This window comes from Sylvia atricapilla, chromosome 2 (genome assembly GCF_009819655.1).
Source record: "Sylvia atricapilla isolate bSylAtr1 chromosome 2, bSylAtr1.pri, whole genome shotgun sequence".
NCBI classification, from domain to species: domain Eukaryota; kingdom Metazoa; phylum Chordata; class Aves; order Passeriformes; family Sylviidae; genus Sylvia; species Sylvia atricapilla.
Window position 1 is genome coordinate 23,519,313 of NC_089141.1, and position 26,691 is coordinate 23,546,003.

The 26,691-nt window shown below is 48.0% G+C and overlaps 1 protein-coding gene across 3 annotated transcripts; it reads left to right on the forward strand.

Annotated features, from left to right (window-relative positions):
• Nucleotides 1-930: 930 nt before the first annotated feature.
• LOC136375460 (galactosylgalactosylxylosylprotein 3-beta-glucuronosyltransferase 1-like) lies at nucleotides 931-26,288 on the forward strand. 3 transcript variants are annotated; one of them, XM_066340986.1, is made up of 6 exons: nucleotides 931-1,118; nucleotides 19,567-19,715; nucleotides 20,032-20,570; nucleotides 21,789-22,085; nucleotides 22,586-22,693; nucleotides 25,739-26,288. In XM_066340986.1, the coding sequence occupies exons 2-5, from the start codon at nucleotides 19,604-19,606 to the stop codon at nucleotides 22,670-22,672; spliced, it is 1,035 nt and encodes a 344-aa protein (XP_066197083.1). In that variant the 5' UTR covers nucleotides 931-1,118; nucleotides 19,567-19,603; the 3' UTR covers nucleotides 22,673-22,693; nucleotides 25,739-26,288. The 3 variants fall into 3 exon arrangements, with proteins under 3 accessions (XP_066197083.1, XP_066197085.1, XP_066197084.1); XM_066340988.1 differs by having other exon boundaries at nucleotides 20,035-20,570; XM_066340987.1 differs by having other exon boundaries at nucleotides 19,571-19,715.
• Nucleotides 26,289-26,691: the final 403 nt, after the last annotated feature.

Below are 26,691 nucleotides of genomic sequence, written 5' to 3' on the forward strand. Positions count from 1 at the left end.
AGAAGGGTTAGAGAGGGAGAGATGTGTGTCTCGTACAGCAGCGCTGAGATGTGACACTTCTCACTTCTGGCCTCTGTGCATCTAGCCCCAGTTGGGAGGCTGAAGTAAGAGCTGCTTCTCACACCCCCTTTCAAGCAGCATGGTGACTTTATTATTACTAAGAAACAGCTCCTAAAGGAGGCAAGGAAGGGGAAAACTGAAACGGGCCAGTCTTCTGCTCCCACTTAACATACTCCGAGGCAGAGGCCGCCAGACAAAGTATTGGATGTGGCTGTTCATGGGGCCAGGTCAAGGAATGGCCCTGCAGCTGCTGCAGTGGGAAGTGGTTGCACCATCACCATCATCCCACCTCAGGGAAACTGAGGCACGCAGTGGCGTTGCACGCATCAAGCAGCAACTGGGGGGACCAAATCCCAGAAGCACTGCGGCCGCTGTCTTCGGGTTGTGACTCCTAGTTTGCCTTATAGACAGCCAACTCGCACGGGCTGTAGGTATGGCAGGTGGCTCTTTCTTGAAGCAGCGGGAGCGGGAAATCACCCCGGCGCCGGTCAGCGGCAGATAGAGACCCCCGGCACAGGCAAAAAAAATCCCACCCCTCGTGTTCGGCGGGAAGAGCAGCGGCCGGCTCGGGGCAGGGAACCCTCCCCATTCGAGGGTGCCGGGCCCTCTGCGGGCGGCGGGGGCAGCGCTGCGGCCATGCCCAGCTCCGCTCGCCTTTCCCCCTTTTCCCGGCTCGGGTCGCCTCCTCGCCGCTCCTTCCCCCCTCGCTGGCTCCGCGCTCGCCCCTTCCCCGCTTAAGGTGGCCCCGCGGGATGCGCGGCGCGCAGGAGCCGCTGCGGGCGGCCCTCGGCGCTCCCCCCACCCCCGGCACGGGGTGGCCTTAAATCGGCTCCGCGCCGCGCGTAGCCGCATCGCCGGCGCCGTCTGAAGGCGGGCGCCGCCATCCGCCGGCAGCGCCGACGGGCCGGTCCCGGTGCCGGTCCCGGTGCCGCGCCCGGGGCGCAGGGAGGACACGCCTCCGCCCGGCGGCGGGCGATGCTCCCCCGGCAGCCCCCGGCGCGGTGCCGCCCCGCGCCCGGAGCCCCGGCGTCTCTGCCGTGACCGGCCCATCTCGCCAGGTAAGCGGGAGACCCCGCGCTCGGGCACCGGGGCTTTGAGGGTGGAAGCGGCGCCGGGGATACAGCGATGACCTTGCGGTCCCCTGCCGCTTGGCGCTGGAGGGGTGCCCTGCCCCGCGACCGGCAGCTGCATCCCCGAACTTCATCCCTGCTCAGCGTCCGAACCCATTCCGCGCTTGACGGGGAGCCCCTGTCCTTGCATCCCCCCACAGCTTGGTCCGGGCACCTTCTAGGGGAGCGACATCCCATTCCTAGGCTGGAATTTTCCAGCTGTGGGGAGATGCCCCCATTCCTGGTGTGCGTCCAGCCGGGAATCTCTCCGCCGGGATCTCCGAGCAAGGGTACCCAACGCGGGTCCCGGGCGCGCCGCTGTTCCCGGTGAGGTTTTATTGCGCCTCTTGGTGACAAATACCGGAGAAGCCAAACTACAGAAGGACGACAAGGGGGTTTGTGTGCAGACACAGGTCGCGTCGCTGGGAACCGACCCCACTTGGGCGTCCCAGTGAGGGGCTCTGGAGAGGGGGATTGGGAAAGGGCAAGAGTGGGAGGTCTGGGGAAGGGTTCTGCCCGCTTCTACCCCTGCATCGCACACGGGCGTCTACCGAGGGATGGACTCGCTGGTTTTCTGGAGCGGTTTGGGGTGGATGTTGCTAGGTGAGTTGGAAAGTACTTTTTTTCGGCCTCCCGCTCCAGCCACTCACCCACCGAGCCTCGGGCCAGGGGAGAAGAGGGGGAGGCTGAGCAGCTAATGCGTGACAGAGAGAAACCCGTCAAGGTGCTGCAAATCTGGAGAGAAGCAGCCAGTTCTTCAGTAACTCCTTAGGGAAACCTGCCAAGGGGCAATTTCAGCGCAGCTGGAGAGAAGGGGTGTTGGAATCAGCAGGGCAGCACCAAGCATCACCATAGCAGAGCAATAATGACAAGCTATAAATACCTGTCCGGTAACTTGAAGTCCACAGAGCTCAGCAAGTGAGCAGGGGTGAGTGAGCAATGCAGCCTCTGCAGGTGCTTTCAGCTCATTTTTTGGACCCAGAGGAGGCTTCCTTGTGCAAAGCACATATGCAGAGAGCGTAGCAAGGTACAGAAGTTTACACATGTGTCTGATCACCCACTTCTGCTGGGGCTTAAATCTCATCAGGTGCAAAAAGGGAAAAATGGATGGGAAGCTTCACGCCTTGTGCCTGTGGACAGCCAGCAGAAGTGCAAGGCATTGCACTCACTAGCCTCAGATAGGACTAGGAACAAGGGCCATATAGCACTTCCACAAGCTGGGAGACAGGTGCTCAGAGACAGCAAGATAGGAACCTCTGAGAAGGGAGGCCATCATTATTCCAAAATGTGATTCCTCAGTAGGAGATTAAGGGGACCTCCGTCTCAGGCAGTAGCGAGGGTTACACAGCAGGAGGAGAGGTCACTAGCAGAGCTGTGTGTGACAGCCTATGTCACATCTGTTTGCAGCCGTGCATGCTGCCAATCCCCTTTTCTCCATGCCCTGGAGCAGGATGTGGGGGCACCATCAGCTTTGGTTGGTGTGTGCTCCTTGGTTTCCTGGAATCTATCTGTTGGCAGGCACACCTGGGATACAAACCAAGCGTGAGCTCCAGCAGCTGAGCACACACTGTGCCTGCCCAGTGTGAGACCAGGAGCTCCGTAACCATGATTCCTGCCCTCCCTCCCCCTGTCCCTCCCAGCAGTGACTTTGGTGTTGCTTTCAGGACACTTCAGTCCTCATTGACTTAAGGCTTCGCAGAGCAGCTAACATACAGAGGTAGATGTGCAGCTGACACGTCGTATCGGGTGTTTCAGGAATCTGGTGAGACCAAGTTAAAGCTCTTTTTTGGCATTTTCAGTGTAGTAACAATAATAGTAGTAGTAGTAATAATAATAATAATAATAATAATAAATTATGATAATAATAATAATAGCGAAGTCATTGAGGCAACCTTGCAACCCCGAAGCAATTCAACCGGCTGACACAGAGCACAGCTGAGATGCAGCCAGCTTTACAACAAAGGGCCTCAGCCTGGCTTGCAAGACACTTTACCAGCCACGGGGTAGAAAGCAAAGCAGTTGGGCTGAGGAGACTTGCTCCCACGATAAGGGTTTTAATGAGGGAAGCTCCCGCACCTTTGGGCTTTGTTACAGTGTCATGGGGGAAGACTGTTGCCTAGGGAGCTGTACAGAGCTATACAGCAGCTAAGTGTACGCAAGAGAGAAAAACACTTCCACAATGTACAGCCCTTAAATTCAAATTCTCTCCACGGTTTGGGAATATTTTGGTGCCTAGTGCCTGTGTTCTCTAATGACATCCTCCCTGCAGAGTGTCCGAGGTTGTACTGTACAGCTCAAGGCTGTGTCTCCTGTGTACCCAGCATCCTTTCTTCTTGCCTATGAAGCACTGGTAAAGGTGCTTTTTGGCAGGGAACTTTCCTCTGCTTCAGCAGCAGGCCAGGAGATGTCCTTAGTGTCCGAGATCAAAGTCACACCTAGCAGGCAGCTGGCTGGCAGGAGCCTGGATTTGATCCAGCTGTACCCCTGCATGGCTTTCCTCCCCTCTTCACCGAGGTAATCACCTGCCAATGGCAGTGGCCTACACATCCCTGTGTTTCTCAGTGCCTTCATAACTCCAGCCTCGGCTGCCCCTTTCTCCCAGGGTGCTGGTGCTGCAGGCACAGTCACTCCTGCTTTCCTCTAATCCCTCAAGAGGCAATGTTCCTGTTCCAATCATAAGAAGACACCCCGCAACTCCATTCACCTCCTGGAACTACTTCTAAGGCCTCCTCTTCCTCTCCTTGAGCACTTTCAATGGTCTTTTCTTGTTCACAATACTTGGGAGCAATAAGGACGTGTGCTGCAAGCCTTCATATGTATGCCCACAAGGGATGAGATATTTGATAGGCTTCAAAGATGCCCTTTACTGAGCGTGCAAAATTGCTCTGAGAAAGCTCTGCAATTATTCTGCAGGATGTACACAGGAAAGATGATATCTGTCCCCTTCCTCCTTGTATCTAATTGTTCCTAATAAAAGAAGAAGCCTAAAAAGGAGCTAATAAGCCAGACTGGAATCTGGGTCCCACACACCTCCAGGGCCCTGGAGGAGTATAAAATCACTTTGCCCTTTTTGCTCCTGGCCTTTCTGCCTAATAATAAGCATTATGCTTTTCTGCACCGCTTCTCTTCCCGAGATCTCCAAGTACTCGGCATGTGTGATTAAGAGCACTCCCTGCCCACATACAGAGCTGTTTGTCAGGATGACTACCCCCTCTTTACAAGGGAGACACGGCAGCTCATCGCGTCACAGCTGAGACAGCCCCAGATCATCTGTCTCACAGGCGAGAGGCCCCTGCCTCTCTGGGAAGCACTTGCTGGGCAGCAGCTCAGCCTAAGAGGACTGCGATTTAACACCTACCAGCGCCACAAAGGACTAATATGTACAGGGCATGGATGAGACCTGTGGCTGTCAGCACCCTTTACTTGAGTGCACACATGACTGCCTAAGGCCAGTTCTTCGAAAGGGACACTGGTCAGACCCCAGTGACTCCTCCAGGTTGGGGTACTTCTCCAAACAGCACCTCAACCTGTGGTCAGCACACTTGAAAAAACTGGGTCCTTTAATATTTCATGCTGTTTTAGGCTGTGCAGGTTCATAATTAAGAGCTTGAAGTCTCTTCTAGCTTGCTCTCATGTGACATTAGTGCTCCCAAAGGCGGCCTTCCCTTAAAATTCGAATTTATCAGTGTTCCCAAGTGTTCAGTCAACTGCTTTGCTGGCTTCTTCCACTATGCAGTGTGGGGGGCTGTCTGACATCTTTCTGCCTGAGATGAAAACATTGCACTATGCAAATTCCTGAGATTTATAAAACATGATCTAAGTTTCCTCATGAGACACAGCTTCCCAGGCCTGAGCCACAGAACTGGGATCCACAGCTCCAGCACAGGGACCGTTATATTTCGTTTGCTGCTCATCACTACTCTGATCAGGTAATCCCACTAATGCCTGGAGCACAGAGAGATTCCTCAAGATGGGGTTAGTTAGCTCAGGAAGACACATGAAGAGGGACATTGGGGTGAAAAGCAAAGCAACCAACAGCACAGAAGAGGGAAAATGGATGCTTCTCTACAGGTCTTTTCTCAGCAGAGGAACTGGACTGCATTCAGGAAAACATGAAAGGTAGCAATTTGATGATAAAAGTAAGTATTTTCCCATGCTGTGCATTGTGACATAAGGAGCTCTGAGCTACAAGATGCTGCTGGTGCTGAATGTAGGATTCAGGAAGAGGAGAAATTGTGATGGATACTAGGTTGCTCATCACTGGACAGGGCAGTCCACTTGAAATAGACCTTAATCTTCAGGGTTGAACCTCTCACATTGTGTAGCATAGGATTTTTTATACCTTCCAAAACCCACAACAGTGATCAATGTAAGACAAAGGACAAAAGGACACAGACATGTTCAAGTGAAGATCACTGGGGCATATTTTACTTTCCAGGCAGAAGCAAAAAACCCTTATTTTCCAGCCTGTGTGCTGACACTTAGATCTCGTAGGTTTGGGTTTTGTCAGCTGGAGCGGGTTTAGGTTAACTTCTGAGTTAACCTCAGAGACTTGAGCTGGTCCAATGGTGCTTACGCTGCCACTTCCCCTGCCCATGTTGTGTATTTTAGCAGACTGCCAGTGTCCTGGCAACTTTATGTGGTGCTGGTCTGTGAATAATGCTGCATTGCAAAAGGAAATGGTTTTCTTTGGATGTTACCCCTTGTCAATGAGAGCAAGGGCATTTATTCCCAGTACAGCCAACCTCTAGCCAAGCAATGTGCTGGGATTACTTGGAGCTGAACAGGGTTAGCAGTCGGGCAATCTCAGCTCTGGATAAAAGATTTTAGAGCAGCAGTGTTGTCTCGTTCTGTAAGTTCACGGTGGGTCTGTGTGTGGGAGTACAGGGCACATGGGAACTGTGATTTGCTAAGCAAAGCAGGATTGCTCCTCGGCAATCCTTGTGTGGGAGAACTTGGAGGAAAAGCCAAGGGCCAGGCAGGCAGCAGTAACTTGCAGACCCTGCCTCCCCTGAGGTGATGCTCCCCTGGGGCGTTGCAGGGCAGCCTGACTTCTAAAGACACTGTCCTTAAGGGCAGGATTTTAGCAAGGTCCTCTGCTCCTAACAAAAAATCTCCCAGTGCCTCTTGATAGAAACAGCACAGTTGATCCTTGCCTGGCAGGAGTAGAGGCTGCTGGCTCCTCTCCCCCTGCATGCCCCTGTTGTTGAAGTAGGATAGTTAACATTCATCTTGCCCCGACCCTCCCTCATTCTGAAAGCTAAAAACAGCTGAAAAGAGCAAAGAGATATTTCTCCTATGACTTGCAGATTTAAGTTATTTTTATGGTTATGTCCACAGCTATGGGTTAGGCAACAGTGCTAGGCCTTATGAAAGCTCAGACTGTGACCACAGCAACGGGACTGACATTAATTTGGGGTAATACTTCACAAAGTGCCTAAGTGCTGGGTGAGCCTGGGTGGCAGCAAGGGATCTTGTCCTCTCTGCCGTGCTGGGGTGCCTTCCTCACTGGTGCAACCATTGTGTTCATTGTGTCTCCCCTCCACTTTCTCCAGCACAAATGCCAGGGTGATTTAACTTTCTCCCTGCTGATACCTCATTCCCTGGATCCTTCTTTCTTGAGGCCCTTCCCCCAGCCCAGATCCATACAAAGGTGAAAAGGAAGGAGGAGACGATGACTTTCCTGTATCTGCCAGCTTCTCTCTCCACCTCTGACGTGAATGAGGCCCTTCATGGTTTTCTCTTGAGCAAACACAGATGCTTTTGTTTTATGGGCTTGTGGGACGGGATGGAATTAATAAATCAGAACGCCAGTGCTGTGCCGCCACATTCCTGCAATTTTAAGGCAAGATCACACACAAAAAAAAAAGGCAGAAAAAATAGGCAATTTCTTCAGAGAGCACTCGGATGGTTTGACTGTGCCTCCTGCTTGCTGTCCCACTTGGTCTCCTGCTCCCTTACCCTACTTCATTCCTCCTCCTCCTTTCTCCGACTTTCGCATTCCCATTAACCTCATTTCTTCTGTTCCCTTTCCCTTCCTCACGAATCACTTTCAGTCACACCTTAATTTCTCACCTACACCTATTTTTCTTCCCTTTTCTTCCTTTCATTTACGTTTCCCTTACCCTTACCCCACACTAAGGTTTGACCTAGGCTTGTGCATCCAGGTATGAAGTTCAATGTCCTGCATGTAAGCTGAAGAATCAGGAATGCCTCAGCTTTTTCACTGTGGACTGAAATGTCTGCTCTTACACCTGCTTCCTCCATCTCTCTTCTGTTTTTCCTCCAAAGTATGTTGCTTCCTGAGAGCATTCAGTGAATGACTCTGGGAATAAAACACAAAGTATTACTGTTCTCCTCTCAGATGTGGTATTTAACAGTGTTCCTTCAAGCAAAATTAGACCCTGACCCAGAACTGGCAGACCCTTTCCTTCCTTGAAGAGTAATCAGAAATGCTTTGCCTTAAATTAATTTTTTTGAGTCATATGACAAGTTTTAACATCTGTGCTTGGCTACCACCAGGTGGTAAGGAGCTAGGAGAAGGTCTTTTTTCTCCCCTGTAATTAGCTAACTGTATGTGGGGCTTCAGGAGGACAAAGTGAACCATGTGGTTAGTACAAGCTACCAGCGAGGGGCTGAGACAGTTCTATTCACTGCACTGGTTGTTTTTTCTCTAATGAGCTTAGGCACTTGAAAGTCATTTCCCCAGAGTGCTTACACATTGTTGTGCTTATCTTACCTGTGGGGGAACTGAGGCACTGAAGCAGGTGAAATGATTTGCCCAGATCCACATACTGACGCATAGTTGAAGCCAGAAAAAGAACCAAGAAATCTTGTTTCACAGTTGACTGCTTTATCCTCTGGCCTCAGAGGAGGCCAGCAAAGACCTTTATCTTGTTTAGATGAGTGGATAGTCATTCCAAGAGGGCGCTGGGGCAAGGATATCTTTCTGTACTAATATGTGACTTAATGAGTCCTGTTGCTAAGCGGCTTCAATGATAGATCATGCATCTTCTTCACTAAGCATTGAAATAATTTTTTAATCATTAAGGCTAATACAGAATCCTCAGAAACATCCAAATCTCACAGCAGGGGCTGAAATTAGCTAGCAAACAGAAACCAAATCCTGATTATCCCTGTGCACCTTTACAAAGCCCACAAGCAGTGTCTGCTGAAGTCAAACACGAGCCTGGCTGAGCTGTATCTCAGGGCTGGGCTGGGCAGTCAGAGGCAAGCTGGCAAATCCTGCTGCTCCACAGTCCACAACAAGTGTTTTTCCTCCCTCACACATGCATGCCAGCTCCTCATCTCTGTGGAGCAATAGGAAAAGAGGTAGGAGTGTTAATCACTGACCCCAGTTAGCTGAAGCATCCCCTGGCAGATCTTTAGGAAGGAGAAATTATTTGCATTTTGTCAAGTGTTATTAAGTGGCAGAGCTCAACCTGGCCAACATTGTTCCTCCAGCCTATTTTTGTTTTCTTTTTGCCCTTGGAACCACCTCCTCCATCCTACTCCCACCAACCTCTTACATTTTCTGTTTTGTGAACAATTAGTTATTTCAGATGTTCTCTCCAGTGCAGTCCCCTGCTCTGCCTTAACTCATATGTCTGCCCTCCAGCATGGGATACCAGCACCTCTTGAACTGTAGCAGCCCACAGGCTTCTCCATAACTCCTCCAGTAATCCCAGTGTGTTTGCCATTCTGGTTAGCAACTTTCATACTGTTTCCTATTTTTCTCAAACCTACAGTGCTCAGCAGCATGTCATCCAATTATAACAGGAGGTTTTTTTACAGCCAAAGTGAGGTTTCTAACTTCTGTGTTAGAACAGGACTCTTGGAGCATTAAGGAAAACACAATAAATTTCTTATTACTCAATATGCATCAGCAGCTCCATTACAAGGGAAGTCATAGGACACCAGTAAGTATTTTGCTAAGATCATCACTGCTGACCCCTGTGCTGATTTTAGGGGTGAATATAATTTACCCCAAAGGATTATTTGAGAAAGGATAATTTAAAATTGCTCTTACCACCTCAAAGAGCCTCTGATTTCATCCTCTTGAGAATAAATCCAAGACTGTTCCTCTATCATGACCAGTCTCCCCACTTGTGCTCCTAGTCACATCAGCCTGCTAGACAAACTCTGCATACTTCTTCCCATTTAGCAGCCTCTTCCAGAAGTGCTGCAGAGGATGCTTGTGGCTCTTTTGTCAACACCAGCTCCTGTTCAGTGGTAGATAAGCTGCCACCTCAGCAAGTTTTATTCATAGTCCATCAAGCCATGCCAAGGCAAGCCATGCTTGGACCATAACTCTCTTGAAGTCAAACCAAGTCAAACCAAACACTGGTGCGAAACAGTGCGCCTTACCAGATTGATAAAATCTGATACCAAGTATTTCTTTCCTAACCCAAACATGGGTCCTAACTTGAGCACCAGAACAAACACAAATGGCCTAGAAATTAGTTACAGCAGCAGAAGCAGAAATCTAGTTTCTTCCTTCTTCCTTTCCCAAGCAGTTTTTGGATCTTTCCTCTGCCCAGAAGCTGTTGCTGGCCCTTAAGGGGTATTTTTTGCAGAGCTGATAATGGATGGGGGTAGTTCACACGTGCACGTGTGAAGCTCAAAACCTGGCTTGTTGACCTCCACAAACATCCTCATAACCAGAGAGAGCTTTCCTTCCCTGAGCACAAGGAGGGAGCCAGATTCATCCTCAGAATCAGGAGAGATTCAAATCCACCTTTCAGATTTATGGCAGCAGCCCATTTCTAGCTTAAACAAGAAACTACTCTTTGTCTGCCCTGATCTTCCAGACCAACTTGGTTTGCCTTTGAAGCTCCAAGGGCTCTCAAACTGCAGGGAAAGGTTAAAAAAAATCTTAGTTCATTTTCTTTCTCCAGCCAGAAGTATCTATTCATCAGTTATTCTGTCCAAGGCCAACTGGCAGCCCATGAATGTGGAAGTAAGGTAGGAAAGACAGCACTTGCCCAGCACACCATGAGTGCAGAGGTGTAAAAGCTGGGGAGACACATCTCCCAGGGCTATCATGGTAGTATTTGTGCAAAGACGATACTCCAGTCTCAGGAACAGCTCGAGCAGGCAACTCACCAGCCTCGGGGTGGTGGTACCAGCCCCCTTTTTGCATCCAAGCCTAGGGCAGCCTGGAGCACACCATTTCACAGATAAGCCCTCGAGTACAATGCAGCACAGGCTGACCTCCCTCCCAAGGGAAGGTTTATAAACACTATGTGCAAAGACACTTTCAGACCAGGCTGCTTTCATGTGCAATTAAGGAATATGGCAGAGAGCAATCCCTATACAAGCAAGCCCTATGGCAAGCCCCATGCACTCTGAGAGAGAGAGCAGTTTGTTTCTCATGCTGTGAGCTCGTCTGCCCTCAATTCCCTCACAGCTTTCCCTGCCTTCCCAACAGACTCTTCCATTTTAACTGTGCAAGACATGGAAAAACAGAAACCAAAACCCACACTTTTTTTCTGGTAGGCTTGGATTGTTGTTAGAAAGGGGCATTTGACTTTTGCTACTCCTCAGCTCCATCTGTTCACCCAAATGCATCCACTGCTCCCTTTTTCTACAAAATAAAACTTACTCTGATCATGATGCAGGGATATATACTAGCAGCTGCTGCCAGTGCCCAAGTTAGATATTGCTCCCCTGGCATTTCCAGAAGGTGGGAATTGCATATGGGTCTCTTGATCTCAAATGCCTTGGCATGTAATTTGAATGTAGCCTGCCTGGAGTCCAGAGTCAACAGCTTCCCTGTTAGGACATGGAAGGACAGCAGGACAGTCCTAGCAGGACACTGACCATCAGCTTCCTACCCCTTCTTTCTTTTGCTCTCTTCTTCCCTTTTTATTTCACATGCAGAAGGCAGAAAAATAAACACTGTCTGCTGACTCTAATTTTCATTTTAGTGTTTCTTGTAATCAAGCCCAAGCTATACAGATCAGCAGTGGCATTTAAGGTATAAATCAAGCAGTGGACCATAACGTATATCTAATGCGAAAGGCAATTCTCTAGGTGCCAATTTATCCATTCTACGTTTGTTTCTAAAAGTGTCTGCATGACACTTGGATGCTGCACAGCAAGTGGCAAGTATAATGAGTGCTGATGATTTATTTGGGGGAAGAAATCAGAATTAGCATTTAGGACCATCTCAGCCAGTTACAAAGTGAGCGTATTTCACACAGCTCGGAGAGCTGCAACAGCAAAAATGCCCATCAAAGACACCAAAGTGATGTTTTTCCTCTCTCTCATCTCACACAACTAACAAGTGCATGATGTGGCATCAGTACTGTCCAGTGTCCTCTCTGTCTTAATCTATATGGAGCAGCCACCATCAAGAACATTCCGCACAAATTTGCTGTTTGCACAATGCTTTTATTGATCACATAATTCAGCCAGCATTCCCAAATAAAAACTCAGGGGGATTCTTGCCTTTACACTGCACTCATTCTCTGCCCACAGTTCTTTCCATACAATAACAGATCAGGGCTCTGATTCTTCAGGGGGCCAGCACACACATGTAACCATCAAAATGCCAGTATTTCCAAAGATTTTGGGAGGACAGTAGACATATTTGGCTACACTGGTGTTTTAAATGGCATAACTGTTGCCCCACTCATTTGCACTGTGATTTCAGCCAGAGCAGTTTCTCCTTTGCTTTGTTTTGCCCTCCCTAGGAGTAATGGGGAAGTCCAGCAGGGAAGAGCATTTCAACATTGCCTTTGAAAGCAGGAGGAAAACAAGCTGTCTAAATCAATCAAGAGTGTGCATTAGTGATAGCATGTTCCTCTGGAGGTCTGCATTTGATGTCATATTGACACATAGCTGAGATCAAAGCCTGTCTCTGTATCCTGGCTGCTACCAGAGGAACAGCATTGGCCTTTGGGCCCCATATCTTTACAAGGAGCTCATGATCAATGTGATTTCTTTCCCCCATAACCAGCACCTGTGAAATGTAATTATCCATCAAATAATGCCTAATGCCTTTTTCTCTGAAAAAGTAATTCCTCTCCATCTTTGAAAATGTTCTGGAAGGAAATACTATAGGTTTTTCCTTTCTGCTTTTGTAAAAAAGCTGTAAAATGACAGCTCCCACTCCAGCTGAACAGGCATCAGCTGTTAACTCAGTAGGGAAAGCTCTGAATGAGATATACAGAAACTTTGGAACAAACCACTATTGTTTTTGCTTCCTTAGAATTATTTTGCCTCCTTGGAAAAAAAAAGTAAAAAAAAGCTTTTTTTTTTCTTGGCTAATGCAGATATTGGGCTGATTCATGCTGATACGTTTGGAATTATTATTCTGTAATAGTCATCAGCATCTAAAAAGGACCTCAGTTCTGCCAGAGCTCTGCAGCAGGGAAGAGAAGCTGACGTCTGAATAAGCCCCTGAGTTCCCTTTCAAGAGAGGATAACTCCAGGCTTAGAGGTCTTTCAGGAGAGAGCTAACTTTCTCAGGAGACATCTGGTACCCCCTGCTTCTCTTCGGGCCTGAGCTGTTAATCTTTCTCCAGGTATTTCTGGCATCCCTGGATTATGGCTCTGCAGTGCAGGGAAACTGTAATGGGGCAGAGGGCAGTGTGCCTCTAGTCACAGCCCACCCTTGCCTATGCTCAGGGGACAGGAATGCTGTGACAGGTTATATGGATCAATTGTGAAGGACATTTGGGTCTGGGCTGATTAAAAATAGCCTGTCTTAGACCTCCGTTTTCAGGCTCCGGAAGGCTCCCTGCAAGGACGGGCTTTGCAGCCAAGTTCAAGGTCTAGTCTGTATTCAAACTGGGTTATCTCCATTCCTGCTGATAGCCCAGATAGTGCCTGGATACCCTTGATCTACCTGGGGATAGCAGGCTGAGCCACATGCTGTCTCTAAAGTATTGGCTCCCGTGGGACCTAGCCAGCAGATTTAATTAGCTCTGTCAACTTTTTTTTCTTCTAATTTTTTTTTCCTGTTGGGTAGGAGTTTTTTTGATTTGGAAGAAATGCCTGTATAAAGCATTACCCTCTGCCAGGCCATGCTCCCACACACAAGCCACATGTCTAGCACAAGGATGCTCTTCAGAAAGGTGCTGTGTCAAGCTGTTTACGGACCAAGCTTTGAGGAACGCTCAACTTGGCTTCATGTGGGCAGGGGGGGGATGGGGGTTGTGCATGGCATATTCCCGAGGGACAAGCCTGGTTTCTGGGCTGAAGTAACTGTGCTCCCATATGGTGAAGGGATCAGGGCTGGCAGGAGAGGATGAAGCCTTACGTTGCATCTGAGAGGCACAGGGGCTTGGGAAGGGCAGCTGTTTCATTGGGAGTGACTCACTTCCTGGGGAAGTTGTCCCCACAGGAGCCTGTGCACCAAGGGACAGAGTAATGATGGGACTGAGCCTTGAAACTACACAGCTGCTGGTAGTTCTGCTCTTCCTGCTGTGGGGAAGGACCTGGCCATCCTTCCCTGTATTGTTTCATTATTTGTAGTTCCCTGGGTTTTGTCTCTCCAGGGGACTCGGTTAATTTTCCTTTGCCCTCTCTCCCCCTGAGCAGCAGGGGAGTGCTCACCTCATTCAGATTTCAGGGGTCACTTGCCTGCAGCTCTTCTTCACCAGTCTGCAGCAGAGGGATGATTAAAACCCCCAGTAGAAGAGCATTCTTATACTCTTGGACAGAACCATAGTCTCCTACTATTGCCTGGGCTACTGGGGGGTGAAGATCCCGTTTGTGGGATCAGAGCCTTTCTCTTCCCTATTCCATCCACCTCTCCTATAAAGACAGGCTGAAAGGGTTGGGGCTGTTCAGCCTGGAGAAGAGAAGGCTCTGGGACAACTCAGAGCACCTTCAAATACCTAAAAGGGGCTACAAGAGAGCTGGAAAAGGACTTTTTATAAAGGCATGTAGTGAAAGGATAAGGGAGAATGGCTTCAAACTGAAAGAGGGTAGGCTTAGGTTAAATATTAGGAAGACATTCTTCACTTCAAGGGTGGAGAAGTGCTGGCCCAGGTTGCCCAGAGTCATTGCGGGTACCCCATGCCTGGAAGTGCTCAAGGCCAGGTTGGATGGGGCTTTGAAACCTGGTCAAGTGGAAGGTATCCCTGCCCATAACAGAGGGGTTGGAACTAGATGATCATTAAGATCCCATCCAATCCAAAACAGTCCGTGCTTGTATGATTACCATTTCCCTTCCTAGAAAAAGGCCGCTCTTTTTTTCCCTTTGCTTTTAAGTTGCCCGGTTCCAGCAGAGTTTAGAGGAGAAATTGCTACTTTCTGAGCAGAAAACCAAATCTGCCTTTTCCCTTCTTTTTCCCACCCCCACAAGAAATACAGCTGGGTCTGAACCCTGAGGCACTGTCCTTCACATCTAGCCTATCTTTTCTGTCCTGTAACAATACCATTCCTGAAGACCTGTCTGGGGGTCTTGCTACTGAGAAATGCCCTGTTTTGGCTGTGTTTGCACAGTAATTACCCGTGCTTGTCCCAGAACAATAACCCATTCCACCCACTTCTCTGGTTCCTTGAATCCATCCTCCCACTTTATCGTGCACATCTCAAGCAGGCAGGCAGCTGCCTGGTGAGGGGAAGCGCTGCAGCATCTTGGCCTGTCTCAATTTTTAGCACTATTGTAGTTTCAGCTGAAGGCTCTGATGGGCCCAAGGGAATGAGGAGAGAGGGGACAGCAGCTTCCTGTGCATTTCAGCAAGGCAGAGACTGAACCGGTGCTGCTCACCACAAATACCGGCGCTGCCATGAATTATGCATTCCTTGTTTAAAGAGAGGTTGCTCTCATCAATAATTGAAAGCTCCCTTCTCTGCCTTCAGCATCACATCTCCCACACCAGGAGTTAGGGAACTCATGAAATCTGCATGGATTTCCTCAAGGTGGCTAGGGGCTGGTGGAGAGAGGCAGCAAAATGCAGGCAAAACAAACCAAAAACCCTGCTGACAGCTTTGGTGTGTGAAATTAGGAGAGTCATCTGCAGCTACCTGCAGGTCTGCTCCAGCCCTGCTCCTCACACCCCTGTCTCCTCCCCTCTCCACACCTGTCTCCTCCCAGGGTACACACAGATCAGTAGGCTGACAAACATGGCTCAAACCAAGATTAAGGAGTGTTTCTTGAAATTTTTTGCTCTCTTACCTGAGAGTAGTTTGCTTTGGGTCTTTGCCTGGAAAATCGTTACACTGGTTGGTGGGATGTTCCCAAGGGACAGTTTGAGCTGTGAAATTTGTCCCTCTGGGAAGGTAAGGATCTTTAGAGCCTGTGTGTCCAACTAGAGCTGTACAGCCCAGTGGCTGAGATTGGCCCAGCATTCAAAGTCTTGTAAGCCTGGCTCAGACAGGTCAGCTGCCCTGAACCAGAGGCTGGAAAATCACCTTTCTTGCAGAGCAAACTTTTTGAAAGGTGTGGTTCTCATTCTGGATCAGGCAGGCAGAGGGCAGAACCAAAACCTCAGAGGAGAACTACCAAAGCCCATATGATCCTAAACCTTCCTGAGTTATCAAAAAAGGATGTAAATTGAGCAGCTTCTCAATGGGGCTGTAGGAAAATCAGAGGCACTGGGATGTGTCAGCCTTATAATTCCCAGTCAGCTGCATTGCTCCCTAACTTTCACTTTTCTCCAATTCACTCAGCATGTCCTTTAAAACACTCTGTTGCTCAGGGAGAAAGTCACTGCCTAGGTCATTTTGCAGCCTGCAATCCTTATCCCTCTCTCAACATCTGAGTTGTCCTGCCTGTAACAAATTGTACCCTGCTGGTAATTAGTCAACAACAGATGAAGGGATTGGTCACATGCGATGGTCTGAGCCTCAGCCTGATCTTGCTTCTGTTCAGCATCATTCTGGGGAATCCAGCTCTTCTCCTTGTGTGCTTCTCTCATTGTCCTCTCCTGAATCCTTTCAGAATAATGCCCCCTGCATCAGCACAGGAGCTTTAATGGAGACGGAATTGTGTTGCATCCCAGGAGCTGAGAAGTCTGACAAGGCAGCTTGAAGCCAGAGTAGTACGAGAAACTTTTTGTCCCTATCATACTCAGCTTTGTACTCTGTGTGTTTGTTTATTTTTTTAATGGAGAACAGAAGATTGATGGATGAAATTAAGAAGAGGGATATGTAATTGGAAAACAGCTCAAGAAGGCTACATTCAGCATATTGAAGGCATCCATCAAACATTCAGCTAATGTTGTTAAGAGTGTGTAACAAAACAAGGGCTGCAGGAGACGCTAGGGAAAAAAAGGAAAGAGAACGGGGAATAGGCTGGACAGGAGAAACAGAAAGGGAGGAGAAGAGCCAGCAAGAGAATACAATCAATAATATTTGTATTGCAATCACATCCAAAGGCTCCCATTGGGATCAGTGCTGGACTGTACAAGCACATTAAGAGATGGTCCCTGCCCTCTACAGCTTAAACCCAGGAATTACCAGATGAAAGCAGGAGACGGGTTTAGATGATCACAAAAATTTCTTCTGATCTTGAATCTCATTTAATAGGATCTACTCTGAGAGGGCAGAAGGAAGGTAGCTATTTGTGCCAAGAATACACACTGTAATGTTTGCCAGCGGGCATGCAATTAATGCGAGCCACTTAGGAGACTTCGGTTTTAATTATAAAAAGTAGGTAAAAATATGTGCAGTAAACCCCTGCAAGCCCCAGTGGGGCCATCAGCAGGCTACCCAGAGGCATCGATATGTGACTGGATTTTGATGCTGTGTTTTCAAAAGGACGGACTGATGCTTTCATGGATCACTTTGTGGGAAATATTCCATGAGGGGTGGACATTAAGAGAATGCAAAGGGCCTTTGTGTGGGTAAGGACAGAAGACAAAGGCTAAAATTATTAGTAAGCCAGAGGATTCCTGTAGTCCTGGAAACAGGGAAGAAAAGGGACTCTGAAGAACTGAGAAAAAGCAGGTGAAAGACATAAAGCAACAGAGAAGAGCATGTGTGATGGATGCAGGGGGAGACAGGGGAAGACAAGGTAACATTTTAAAGAGAAAATAAACTATTCCAATAGAGATTTTTTGAAATGGGGTTGCAGTCAGCTCCTCTGTGAGGTTCACAAGTTACCTGGGGCTTTATGCAGGGTTTAACTTCTTCAGCCTTGCTTGCTTTGGAAAAGCAATCGAGAGAAGGTGCATGCAGAAATAAATGAGCTCAGAACACCAGGGGAGTTGCACACACAGACAGCATCTCCACCTGTTTGCAGTGTTTGGGAAGCATGAATAGGGCTGCCTGGAAGAGGAAGGAGGAGAAAGAACTAGAAAGGGAATTTGTTAAAAATCCTTCTAACTCTGATCCACTCTCCTCTGTGCTCTATTGGTAGCACGGCTGCCACGGCTGCCTCCTCCTCTCTTTCCCTCCAGAAACCCGAGTTTGCGGCAGTAGCAGGTCTGCTGCATAGAAACAGTGTCTCTGTAATTAAGGCCTTTTATTAAAGGGAAGAAGCGCCGGCTGCCTGACTCTGGTGCAGGGACATTTGTAATTGCAAGCACACTAGAAGAAGCAAGGAGCTATGATGACCCTGAGCCAAGGCCTGGGTGGGCCAAGGTATCTGCAGTTGTTAATAGCAATCCTTGGATTTCTTTTGTGGCTCTGTCTGTTCTCACAGCCATGAGTGATGAGAAGCTTTACTCTGCGCTGCTACACTGGTAAGAGAAAATATTTCCTGTAGGGAAAGCAGTCTCTGGTATGGGTAACACCATCCTGCCCTGTTCTGGCCTGGATCTGTAGCTTACCAAATAATTATGCCTTTGGCACTAAAGCTTGAAAGACTCTCTTGTACCTGCCCCAGACACAGTCATCAAAACCCAATGAAGTTAAGCAGAGCCAGCATGTTTACTGCACAAGGCCCATGCTCACATCATCAAAACACTCCTGTGGTGCCCCTGGCCACACAGCTTCCTCGGTCCACTCCTTCATCAGTTTTTTGTAGCTTGAAAGTAGTGAAATGGGCACCTTGGTGTTTCCTGAGTGAGGGGTAAGAAATATTAGATATTAACACCATTAATGGTTGGCTTGGGGAGCGGTCAGTTGGAATATGCTTCCCTAAGGGGCTGCTCCAGCACTGGTACCATTGGTGTCTAACAAGGAATGAGCTTGTGTTGCAGTAATTTCCTTAATAGGGCTTATGAACACCCACTTGCCCACCAGAGAACTTGTTGAGACATGCAAATGTTCTGTCAGATGTGGCTGAAATAGGATTGACAGTTACTGGTGGTAGGGCACTGATGAGCCCTGCAGTTGCATAATCCAGGTTTTTTTTCAAGACACAGAGGTAAAATGTAAGAGAAACAATTAAACACAGATTCTAAGAGGTCCCAGAGGATGAATTTAGAATAGCATCTCATAATATCTTTCAGGACTACCCTGTGGCTGTTGTCACTGCAAAGCCCTTTTAGATCAGTTCTCATATTTCTTCTCACACAGCTCTCTAAGGCTGAAGCAAGGCAATTCTTCCCCTCTGGACAGATGAGGTAGTGCTGGACCCTAATCCTGGGCAAGGAGTTGCTTTTGAACAAAATGTGCCTGTATCTCTTTGAGGACCTTGGTTTTAGTTGACTGGCCTTCAATACACTTAAAAATTCCTTGGCAGAGCAGGAATTTAGAGCCAACAAATTTGAGCTTCCTTTCAGTCTTTTGTATCAGCATGATGTCATCACACTCTTCCCTCATAATGCCTTTAGCCTAGGAGTGCAGGAGAGCCTGGTAGGGCCTGGTGGGTACTTCAAAGTCTGTGATTTCAACTAAATGTTGCAATGGCCAAACACTGCAAACCAGAAGTAGAAAGGGATGTGGGATAATTAAACATTCAGCAGGCATCACCAGCCCTGTGGAATGACCAAGGCAGGGATTTCATGGAACACTTAGTAGGTGATAGCATGCATGCCTGATTGCCTCAATGCATCTGCCTAAGGAGGATGAATTCATACTGCAGAACTGTTAAGAGGTGCTGGCTATCTAGAGGATGCCTGACATCTGACTGTTTTGTCCAGTTGCATATTCAGGCACACAAATCTTGCACACAGTTCTAAAAAGTTGTACAAAAGAAGCAAATTAAATGGTCACCACAAAGCTCAGGAATGAACACAAGTCTCAAAGAGGGAGCAAAGTAGCAGTCCTCTCCAGCTTCAGAATCAGCAACATGAACAACCCTAACTCAAGGACAGTGGTTTCATCATGGGACAGTGGGAGGTTCTTTAGAGCAACAGAATAGCTAAAAGCTTCTATTCAATAGCACCAGAGTTGGCCAAGTTGGATAATGTTTTGGATCTGAAACATTAATGGAGTTCCTTGTAAACTTAGACAACACTTTGCTGGATTAGGGCCAAACATTTGTCATGCCTCCCTGCATTTTTGGTGACTGGTATTTTGGAGGCTTTACTCTTTTTTTCTTTTCTGAAAGGTAGAGAGATGCCTGGGCATTGGAAGCTCCCTGCAGCATGCTGAGGAGACGTAACCTTCTTACCACGCTCCTGATTGCCTTGCCATGGGCTCTTCTCCTAACCTTGTGGCACCAGTACCCAACCACCCACTACCTCAGCCTGCTGAGAAGTAAGTGCAAAAGTTCTGCTGTCAGTGCCCTGGTGGCTGTGATGACTTCTGTTGCAAACCCTCAGCAGGGATGCTCTCTCACAGGAAAGGTTAAACAAAGACAGACTTGCCTGTAGGCCCCCTCAGGGTTTGCTGACAGCAGGAACATAAACTGTTCTTAAGAACATGTTAAACATGCACCTTAGGCTGACTTTGGAGAGAGGATGCAGCACTAACTCCAGAGAGATGTGTACCACCCTGGACAGGAGGCCGCCTGTTAGTATTAGTCCTCTGATATCTTCCTTTTTTTCCTTTTTCTTCCTTTGTTTTGTCCCAGAAGAGACAGATGAGAATGTGACCTCTAAAGCTCTCCTTAATGGCACATCTGCACTGAGAGAGGAAGGCTTCCCATCCTGCAGTCGGCAGCAGCAAAGCATAGGGGCAACGCCTAAAATCATCCAGAATTACGTGTACTCCAGGCCTCCCCCATGGTCAGACACCCTGCCAACCATCTTTGTTATCACTCCTACCTACACCCGGCCCGTGCAAAAAGCTGAGCTGACCCGGCTGGCCAACACCTTCCTCCATGTACAGAACCTGCACTGGGTGGTGGTGGAGGACTCTCCAAGGAGGACCAACCTTGTATCCAACCTGCTGGAGAAGGCTGGGCTCAACTTCACCCACCTCAACGTGGAGACACCCAAGAGCCTGAAGCTGGGTCTGTCTTGGATCCCATCCCACACCCCAAGGGGGACACTACAGAGGAACCTGGGGCTGCACTGGCTGAGGGACAGCTTCAGCAACACTGCACCACCAGAAGGTGTAGTCTATTTTGCTGATGATGATAACACCTACAGCCTGGAGCTCTTTGAGGAGGTAAGAGACATAAAATTACATGGGACAGAAAAGCAGGATAGAGCTGCACAGCCCTGTAAGCCAAGTTGCGCTTGCAGAGACCTCACCCTCTCCGCATGCAGTGGCAGCTGGGTATAGGGCAGATGCAAGCTGAAAGGGCAAAGAACACATTTGCCATTCTACAGGCTGGAGATGTGAACAGCCACTCACACACCATTGCACCAGCTAGAGTTCCTCTTGCCAGGTACCACGGGATATGTACCTCAGAATTTATACCTCTCCTCAGGGAGACCTGACCTAATTTTAAAAAGCACCAAAGACAAACTTCTGGCAAGGCATAAATCTGCACACCTATGGGAGTGACAGGTAGGGGATGATAGAAAAGTTGTCTGACTTTCTATCCACTTTTATTCCTTGGCTGCCCTTCAGTTCTCTTAAGTTCAGGCCACCACAACAGGGCTATGCCTCTGGGATCACCAAAGCTTGTCCAGACTTCTGCTGAGACCTGGCTTTTGTGAGATGCCAAGCCTACCATAAACTTGGAAAAATCCAGTAAACTCTCTTGTCACCAATTTAATACAGACTGTACTAAGCAGCTTGAAGTGCAGAATTATGCATCAGAACATATTTCCAGTTTTTGGAGTCGTTAGGTCTCTGTTAAGCTCATCCTTTCTTACTTCCTTCCAGGTCCTTTCTGGGAATTCCAACAAATCCCCACACTTCTAGGCAGTAGCCATGGTCAGAAAAATAAGGCAAGGGGTAGGGGGAGAAATTGGAATAAATGAGGACAAAGATGAATCAGTCAGGGAAATTACTTGCATGAGTGTAAAGCTGGAGTGAGTGGAGTTGATAATACAGAGCTAGAGGCCTGATAAAAGCAGTATTTGGCATTTACAAAAAAGATAAAATTCTACCACAACAAAAAGGTAAAAGTTCAAATGGGATGAGAAAACCAGAGGTTTTCATTCTTCTGAGGGACTGGATGTGGGCACAGAAAAGCAGTGTGTTTGTTGTTCAGAGAATAATGTGCTAAGAATTTGCCTTATGGCTGTGGAAGCTGTAGGTCTTCAAGCAGCAGCACAGGTGAACTAGAGCTCGTGCTGCCGAGAGCAATGTGATTGTGTAGGAAGTCAATGGGGGAGGACAGGTGCCAATGAAAGCAGAGGATGGTGCACTAATGGGTTGGGAGAAACGTGGCAGGGTTGAATTCTCACAGTACTGTCTCCTTCTGGCACACAGATGCGTTACACACGGCGGGTCTCAGTCTGGCCAGTGGCTTTTGTCGGGGGGCTGCGATATGAATCTCCAAAAGTGAGCCCGGCAGGGAAGGTGGTGGGCTGGAAAACCGTCTTTGACCCTAATCGTCCCTTTGCTATTGACATGGCCGGATTTGCTATCAGCATCAAGTTGATTTTGGAGAAGCCTCACGCCAGTTTCAAGCTGGAGGGGGTTAAAGGAGGCTACCAGGAAACCAGTCTGCTGAAGGATTTAGTGACTATGGATGGGCTGGAGCCCAAAGCAGCTAACTGCACAAAGGTGAGTGGTATGAGAAATCTCAAAGATATTCTATCCTTGCTGGGTCCTGGCTGCTTTTGCAGCCTCCTGACACACTCTTCCACTTCCAGTGTGCCTGCCCTGTGCTGGCACATCTCAGTGCCAAATGATGCTGGGACAGACAGATGGACAACGCCTGCTAAATTCTTCACAGATGTGAAGCTCAGAGAGAGAGCTGAGGAGCAGTGCTAGGCATTCTGTGTTAATAAAGAATCTCAGATGTACAATTTGTGCCCATATTGCTTCTCCAAAATCCAGGAGGATTGGCAGAGGGTTGAGTCTGGAATTTTGATCTAGAATGGTCCCCCCTCCTTGTCACTATTTCATGTGCCTGTGAAGTGTCTCCCAGGATCAACCCCTTTGAACCACATGCTTCAAACAGCTTTGAGCCTCACTTTTCTGAGGATCCCACCCAATGGGGGCAGTACTCTCATAGTTTCTATGCTATTCAGAACGCTTGAACTCGTTGTGCTTCCCTCTAGGTGTTGGTCTGGCACACAAGAACTGAGAGGCCCACTCTGGTTAATGAAGGCAAGCGTGGGTTTACAGACCCCCGAGTAGAGGTGTAAGCAGAGAGCCAGCTCCAGGGTGTGAGTATCTTTGTCTTTATTGTTTTTAGCAAGGGAAATAATCTGTACCTGTTTCCTTATTTCTGCTATTATTTCCTCAAAAACTGCCTATGTGACTGCTCTGGTAATTCACCATGCCACCCTTTGGACAAGAAGTAGATTCTCATCTTTATCCACGTATGATCTGTATTTCTTACTCATTCAAGCCTCCTTGCAGACCATATGGGAGTTTTGCCTGACAGAGAGAAAAGTGACAGCAGAATCCCTCAGTTTCACTCAGTATTAATGACAAGCCAGATTCCTTCCCCCTGGACTCTTTAATCCAGCTCCAAACTCCCTTTGGTGTGGGAGTTGTCCTACAGCATGGAACGAGATCACAGTCCTGCAGGCAACCTTTTGTCCTGGCAGCTGTGCAGTGCTTCATGCATGGCCCCTCAGCTTTTATCCTGCAGGAACAGCTGTGGTGTGGGTGCAGCAGGGAAAGGCTGATAGAATGCTTAGAGCACCTCAGAACAGGAATCAGCAAAGCACAACCTACACAGACTCTCTCAGTTTGAGGTGCTTGGTACCAGTGCTACCAGAGCTAGGAGTACATCTGCTGCTGAGGAGAAATAGTGAAGGCACTTGGAAGTGTCTTTGCAGCTCACACAACCACGTTCAGCAGCAGGATGGGGGTTATGGCAACCACCATGGGTGATGGCAGGAATGTATCAGAGATCATTGATATGTTCTTAGACAGCGAATGATGATGAAGAAACATCCATATGCCCTGCCTTCTGATCTTAACGGCAGATTCCTGCCCCAAAAGTCCCAAAAGCATAAAAGTATCCAAATTTCAGAGTACCCAGCTCTTTCTGAAATGACTAATACCTGTGTCAGGACACAGGATGCTGAATGATTTAGTCCTGCTTTGGAAGATATTCCAGGAGTGCTTTTAGTTTTGACCCCAATATACACCTCAGCTCAGCTCTGCCGGTGGAAATAAAACTGACAGCTTTTATACAGGCAGTCATGAGTATTTCAGCTCCTGCACTGATCTCCTGTGTGCATCACTAGTAGCTGCACTCAGCATTGCCACAGCACCTCATCATCTCTGAATGACAGCCACACAAATAGTGCAAAGCTATCCCAGTACCTGCACACCCAGCAGCAGATGGAGGAGACTGGAGTCAGTTAGCTAAACACAGACACCTGGTGCCACCATAGGGACCCTGAGGTAGTCTACCTGTCCCTCCTACAGGGCACAAACCCTGTACCATTTCTGACAGCTTTTTATTAATATTACAGATATCCTAGAAACCCATAAATGATGCAAGATGCCTGTGCTTGCAGCTCCTCTTTTCACCAGTGCTTTTGTGAGATCCGCTAGCAGCAACAGGCTCATTTTGCAGACTCACCCATGCTGAGTCTGCAGTTGCCTAAAGCTATGATTGCCCAAACTCAGCTCATAAGGACTCAAAGTCCAGTTAACTGCTCTGGAGGAATCACTTACTTCGTACAGGATGAGCAGGCCTATAAAAACTCAGACAGATTAGACCCTCCTTGTCTACTTGCCAGAGAAAGGGCTGACTGCTCCATTGGAGATGCACAGTGCAGACATGATGTTTTCACAGATGTGCCGTTTATGGATGGGCGCTCCCATCCTCACCTCTCACCCTGGCCAAACACTCAGCCATCCTCCATAAGAAATGCAATGCACCAGCTATGGAGTCTCATGAGAATGGCTCCCTGTGAGTCATTTGTTGTGGGAAAGGAAAGCAACCAGTCTAAAAGATTAAGACACTGCCACTGATTCACCAGCAGGACTTGCACCTTTATCCAAGCCATATTGTTTCTCTGCATGCATCCAATGGTTTCAAGCAGATTGTTGGCTGGATCAGCCCTGCAGAATTTTAAGGATCTTTCCACTTGCATTAGCAGTCAGTTTGACCACAACTCCTTCTGCACCACTGTCTAGCATGTGGGGCAGCTGCCCTGACACGTCAAGTTGGCAGGTGGCATCTACTCCAGAAGACACATGCAAGGTAAATTGCTTGACAATCAAGGGCAATCAAGCAAAATGGTTAGATTGCCTCTCTTCAAATTTTAAATTGAGATCTCTGCTGAAGGCTACAGTGTATTGGAGGTTCTTACTATCAAGGCTGCTGAGCTTCAAAACCTTGATAGACATGCTCTAGATAAGCCAGTACTGAGGAAAAAAAAGAGGCAAAATTGCTCCCCTGAGGATCTTCTGTTCTTGGACACAATAGGAAGAATGTTTCTATCTTTCCCTCCTGCCAATTAGTCCTCCTTGAGGATCAGATCAAGCCAGTTAAGTCCAAGACCTCCCAGAGCCCTCCTTCCCTCTAAATCCTGCAGAAGTGAGTCAGGCAGACATTGCCTGGTGTGGGATTTGGTACCCTCCTAATCTCTAATTGGACCACTTGCATGGCTGCTTGCCCAGAGCAGCCAAAAGCTATCACAGCACACATCCCTGCCTGCTGTTTTGAAACACCCTTGAAATACAGGCTTTGCCTTCTGAGAACAGGAGATGGAGATTAATTTTACTTCGTATTTTTCTTTGTTAAAGTCCTGAAAACTATCATGGAAGACTGGTGTTATAAAAACTACCTATTCTTATGGCTAATTTTTATTTACAGGCATCCAAAAGAGAAGAGTGTACTTAGGTTAGCACAGGACTCCTGCTATTGTGAAATTTGGAAACAGAGAAGGTTCATCTGCATTTCACAGCTTCCAGACAGACTGAATAGAGATCCTTAGATCTCATCCTCCTACTCTTAATTTAAAAAAAGTACCAAAGAAGTTAAAATAATGACTGTAAGTACAGACAAAAAAAATCTGTCAGAAACTTTCTCTAATTTGTAAATAAAATCTCCCAGCTAAGACTCCAGTGCAGATAGAACAAGCAGCTCTTCAGCCATATCCTAGCCCAAAGCCATGCACAGTGTGGTTGAGGAACCTGTTCACTTGTGCCTTCAAGGTGTTTGCCTGAGCCAGAGGGATACCCCTGTTACACTGGATGTTGTATTTGCACCTACTTACTTCACCTTGTGTTTGTTTTGACAGAGGCAGAGGGCTGTGATTGTTCCTGAAGTTCATCAGCAACCATAGCAACTGTGCACCCTGCCTGTCCTGCCCAGCGTTCTGCTACACTGCTGAAGGATGATAAACACCCCCAAATGTCACCACTCCAAACAGCTCCCTTTGCCCAAAGAGGTGGTAATAAGGAGGAACAGAGCTGAGGTGATGCCCTGAGATCCTGGCCACCTAGGAAAGGAGTGCTTCTCTTCCCCACTGGGCCCTGTACTTTTAACCATTTGTTAAAATTTACTAGATGTGATCTTCATTCTCAGCTCTGCCAGCAGAGAGGCTGAAATCTAGGATGGGTGCAGGTGCCTCCAAAGGTCTCTCCTGGCATATTGCAAAACCTGAGCTTCAGTAGAGCAACTGCGAACTGCAGTAGTTCAAGGACAGGTGTTGTCACTAAAGCACAAACATGGACTAGTTGGTCTGAGGCTGGTGTGCTCTCAAAACAGCTTTAAAGAAAACTGGCATGAGAGTCCCTCTGAGGGATGCAATCCAATACGTACACAGATCAGCCTTCAGTGTTGGAGAGGAACCTTATTTGGGGTTTGGGAGATCAGAAGGGATCTGGTGCCTATCCCTCAGCTCAGATCTTGAACTGTCCCTGCTTAATGGTGTTTTGGAAAACACCATCTGAGATCCCCAGGCACAGACGCCCTCTGGATGAAGTTCCTCTCCTGCTCTGGGAGACGTGGCAGGTACTGTACCTCAGAGACCATGCCTCCATGTCTTGCTGCAGAGAGCAGAAAGCAGGGGCAAAGATGGGTGCACTTGAATGTGTTCAAGGCTTGGAAGCCTTCTGCAGCACCATCAGGTGCTTCAGGAGCATCAAATCATGTGCATGGACTTACTTCTTAGACCTCCAGAGAGGAAGACAGCTCTGTGAGAGGGAGGTGGGTGAGAAGTGCTCAGAGAAGAGGAACCCTCAGCCTGCA

Bases quoted from the DNA above. Each gene is read 5' to 3' on its own strand.
- LOC136375460 (XM_066340986.1), top strand. From the start codon at position 19,604: ATGCTGAGGAGACGTAACCTTCTTACCACGCTCCTGATTGCCTTGCCA. The intron at 19,716-20,031 runs GTAAGTGCAAAA...GTTTTGTCCCAG, and splicing joins CTACCTCAGCCTGCTGAGAA to AAGAGACAGATGAGAATGTG. The intron at 22,086-22,585 runs GTGAGTGGTATG...GCTTCCCTCTAG, and splicing joins AAGCAGCTAACTGCACAAAG to GTGTTGGTCTGGCACACAAG.